This window comes from Limulus polyphemus, unplaced genomic scaffold (genome assembly GCF_000517525.1).
Source record: "Limulus polyphemus unplaced genomic scaffold, Limulus_polyphemus-2.1.2 Scaffold169, whole genome shotgun sequence".
NCBI lineage: Eukaryota > Metazoa > Arthropoda > Merostomata > Xiphosura > Limulidae > Limulus > Limulus polyphemus.
In genome coordinates, this window is record NW_013665779.1 from 656,459 (window position 1) to 660,801 (window position 4,343).

The 4,343-nt window shown below is 35.3% G+C and overlaps 1 protein-coding gene across 2 annotated transcripts in view; it reads left to right on the forward strand.

The window, feature by feature from the left end:
* The window catches only part of LOC106477743 (cadherin-like and PC-esterase domain-containing protein 1), a 159,058-nt gene that overhangs the window by 127,553 nt on the left and 27,162 nt on the right, over positions 1 to 4,343 (forward strand). For both annotated transcript variants that reach the window (XM_013938278.2, XM_022381502.1), the window contains exon 14: positions 3,020 to 3,105. In XM_013938278.2, coding sequence (XP_013793732.2) covers positions 3,020 to 3,105 — 86 coding nt within the window. The remainder of the gene's footprint in view (positions 1 to 3,019; positions 3,106 to 4,343) is intronic.

Consider the following 4,343-nt stretch of genomic DNA (forward strand, 5'->3'; position numbering starts at 1 on the left):
CAAGACTTTGGCCAAACAAAAGTAGTGAAAAGATACCGTACAAGACTTTGGCCAAACAAAAGTAGTGAAAAGATACCGTACAAGACTTTGGCCAAACAAAAGTAGTGAAAAGATACCGTACAAGACTTTGGCCACCGGAAAAAAAAAGAAAAAAAAAGATGTAACTAGCTTTAGTACTTTGTACTTTTAACTGGCTAAAAACAGTTAAAAAACTGAAACAGCCAATTCTGTTTGCATAGTGACTTCTTATAAAAATACAATATGTTGAAATGCCCCCCCCCCTCCTCCAGTGGCACCGCTGTATGTATGCGGACTTACAATGCTAGAAACCGGGTTTCGATACCCGTGGTGGGCAGAGCACAGATGCCCGGCATGGCCAGGTGGTTAAGGCACTCGACTAGCAATCTGAGGGTCGCGGGTTCGAATCCCCGTCACACCAAACATGCTCGCCTTTTCAGCCGTGGGGGCGTTATAATGTGACGGTCAATCCCACTATTTGTTGGTACAAGAGTAGCCCAAGAGTTGGCGGTGGGTGGTGATAACTAGCTGCCTTCCCTCTAGTCTTATACTGCTAAATTAGGGACGGCTAGCGCAGATAGCCCTCGTGTAGCTTTGCGCGAAATTCAGAACAAACAAACAAACAAACCTTATTATAATCTGTATTCGTATTTTGTTGCACGGAAAGAAATAACACAAATGCATCACGACGAAACTATTCCAAATAGCAACGTCGTCTGCAAAATGTGAGCAGAAATAAGAATTTGAATATTTCTCAGGACATTTGGTATCTCAAACCGTTGTGCCAGCCACTGTCGAAAGCCTTCTCGACATCGAGAAAGCTTGCGATAGTGTACTTTATTATCATTATTGAAGCTATTAATTATTTTATCTGTTAACCGAATTAATTGATCCGTTGTTTGTCTTGATTTTCGGAAACCGTTTTGGACTTTCGGTAGTTTACTTGTGTTTTCGACACAAACCAACACTCTGCTGTTTAAAGTTTTTTCTAAACCTTTACCTAAACAGCTTGTCAAGCTAATAGGTCTATAGTTTTCTGGATTATCCACTGATTTTCCTTCCATTGGGAACGTAATAACATCTGCCTGTTTCCAAGCGGCAGGTTTGTAGCCTGATTTTAATAAGAGACTTTATTCACCGAAGTGCAAGAAAACATTATTTACAGTTCAGCTGCTAGCATATACGACCAATAAATGTAAGAACAGCTATACTTACGCCAGTCGTAAGGGCTATATTTACGCTATTATCGCTACGGTTGCGCAATCATGTATTTCTGGGCTTATTTCCGAGTCTCGATCGCAAACCGCACAGGTATTGCCGTAACGAAAGTTATCGTTGTTTTGGTGGTTATGCCATTACTAAATAACTACTGATGGTTGAATTACAGAATTTTGAACTATTTATTGTCACATTTACGATCCTAAGGTGATTTTACATTTTGAAATGTATTCTGATTTTGTGTTTCAAGTATAGGACTGGTCGATAACAAGGTCGCGAGGTATTGGAAATGCCGCCATGTTTGATCGTATCCCTCACTTTTTAAAAATTTCACTATCTGCATAAGCGTATCGTTAATAGAGTAAACATTATGCGCTACGACTGACGTAAATATGCCCACTACGATGAAACAATAAAAGTGGTAACTATTCTAGATAACTGAGTATATTTTTGGCTAATTTGAAATTAAGACAAATTAACCACGTGGCTAAGACCTTTTTTTTCTTCTCCCACCCTAGCACTAACACAGAAAAATTCAACATGATGCGCTGTTAGGATTTTAACATTAGCTAAAAGTTAAAAATGTATAATACATGAACGAACATATATGAAGAACTTAAATGCGAAACGAGGTATACGCCATTCCCAACAAACTTGAGCTGTCAAATTGCATTGTAGTGATTATAGTAAATTAAAACCAAAATCCTAAAAGTTGTAACCCCTATTTAAACACACAAAGATTCGCTTGTTGTTCTTTAGTATTTTTAATGTTATCTACGCATACACATGCATACTTGCGTTAATCTTGTACTTAAGTTTTCATGGTGTATAGATTAAATGAATTAGTATCAAATTTCTCCCCCCCCTCCCCTGTGACTCAGCGGTAAGTCTGAAAGCTTATAATGCTAAACACCAGGTTTCGATACTCGTGGTGGGCACAGCACAGATAGCCCACTGTGTAGTTATTGACAACATACTGTAGGAGGTTTTAAAATATCTATTAAATTTGATATTCAGATGATCAAAAGTAGTAACACCATTTAACGTAACTCTTAAATATAAACATAAGTACTAAATAATATATCAAAAAATAATTGTAAAAGAAAAAAATATATATTAAACACGCCTAATTCCAATAATCTTAGTTAATTAGAGCTTCGTTACTGCAAGGTTAAGTTTACATCAACGTCTTTGATGTGAATAGTTTACATGCGAGCATGTCTAGTAAGAATATACCTCTGATTAATCCCAATATCACAAAGATGTTTTGTAGCAAAGTTAATGGGCAGCGAATAAAGTAGATTAGGTTTAACTTATGGATCCTTCGGGAAATATTCGGTAAATATGTAAGATAATAATTTATCTTGTCAAGCATAACCTGCACCATAATGTTTATTCAACAGTAACACCCAGGAAGAAATTGAATTGAAGAGGGTTTTTCAAGACTCTTTCTTTTTGTTCCTGGACGAGCAACTAAGAACGAGTTGCTTATTTGTTATTTTCGTGAAATAGATGGTGCTTTTTAACGTGTAAAAAAACTAAGGTGAGCAGAATAAAGCATTTTTACGGATACTCGATTTGCCGGTATAATTCTATTTTAGTATAATCTCGCAAACTGCTTACTCTAAGAAAAATCTTACTAAAACTGTATTAATGAAACTTAGTTTAGCTAATTAGCCTGTCGTATTTTTAAAAAAGTCAAGTTAACTACATAGTATTTTCTGTGAGGTTTAGAAACTCTATTCTAAATTTTATTTACACGTTGTTTGTCTGTATGTTGTAGGAGAGGGATGAACTTGTCGTCCTTAATGAACCAACCTTCAGAACAGCACGAATCTCACCTTCAGGAAAGTCCTGATACTTACATGGGTAAGTAAGGCAAATACTCTTGTATTAACTCATATAGTGACTCCTCAGAACACATACCGAATTATCAGGTCATATACTGGCTCCTCAGAACACACTGAATTATAAGGCCGTATAATGACTCATCAGAACACATACTGGCATGCCTATATATGCACACTGACTTATGTGGAAACACACAGAACATATAATGATGCATATAAAACACAATCAGTGACGTACCTAAACACACCTTAGGGCATGTACTGACATGTTATTGTTTCGGTGTTGTAAACAAAAAAATGTTTAAACATACGTAAAACGAGAAATTATCATTTTTCGAATACGTTTTACAGTGGTTCATTTCTTGTGACGTTTATAAAACTAAAATTCACATTTTTACCACTATTTCTTCTACTTTCTTTTGTTACTGTTTTAAAATTTGTTAAGGTTTTCTGTTTATACCATTAAGCTATTATAGTTAGTTTAAACTGTTTAACGATGATACTGTTTCTTGTTGGTATCTTTGTGATTTAAACAAACAGGATCTTATTTCCGGTGAGTTTTTACAGCAGGTGTAAAACATCGCCTTCTATTTTCATATATAATTTTTCTCTGTGGATTTTTTTATTTCATAAATTTTGTAAGTCAATGATAAAATAAGAAGAAAAAACTATTCCGAATAACATCCTTCCCGGCTTCCGTTCTGGTGATTAAAATCGGAAATTAACTAGTTTGCTGTAAAGGGTTTACCTTCCATTGGCTGACAGGCCTAAAGACAGCGTCAGTATATTATACGCCTTCAAATAATTTTCTCGCATTTTGATGTAGCAGGCACATAAATAATTGATTACTTATTGATCCTTCATTTTAACATCTGACAAGAACTCGAGTCTCTTACATTGCTTAGTAGACAAAGTTATGAAAGAAGCTAGGGACTGTTCATTTATAATACTTCAGAGCCAGATGCATCTCAAAGCTAAAAAAAAATTAGTTGCTTAAAGAGGAAATGTATATCAATAATACTTGTTGGAACCTCTTGATATTAGGTCGTCAAGAAATTAATGTCGCTTTTTTTGGATGAAAACATCCGAACTTGTATATCAAAACAAAAGATTTACTAAATGAAATTGTCTCCATTCTTATTGATGATGCTTTTCCATCTTACCATCAGGTTGTTAATGCTCTGATTAAAGAAATCACTTGGCTTTGAAGCAAAAAAACATGTCGATGTCTTCTTTAATACTTTCCACATTTGCATA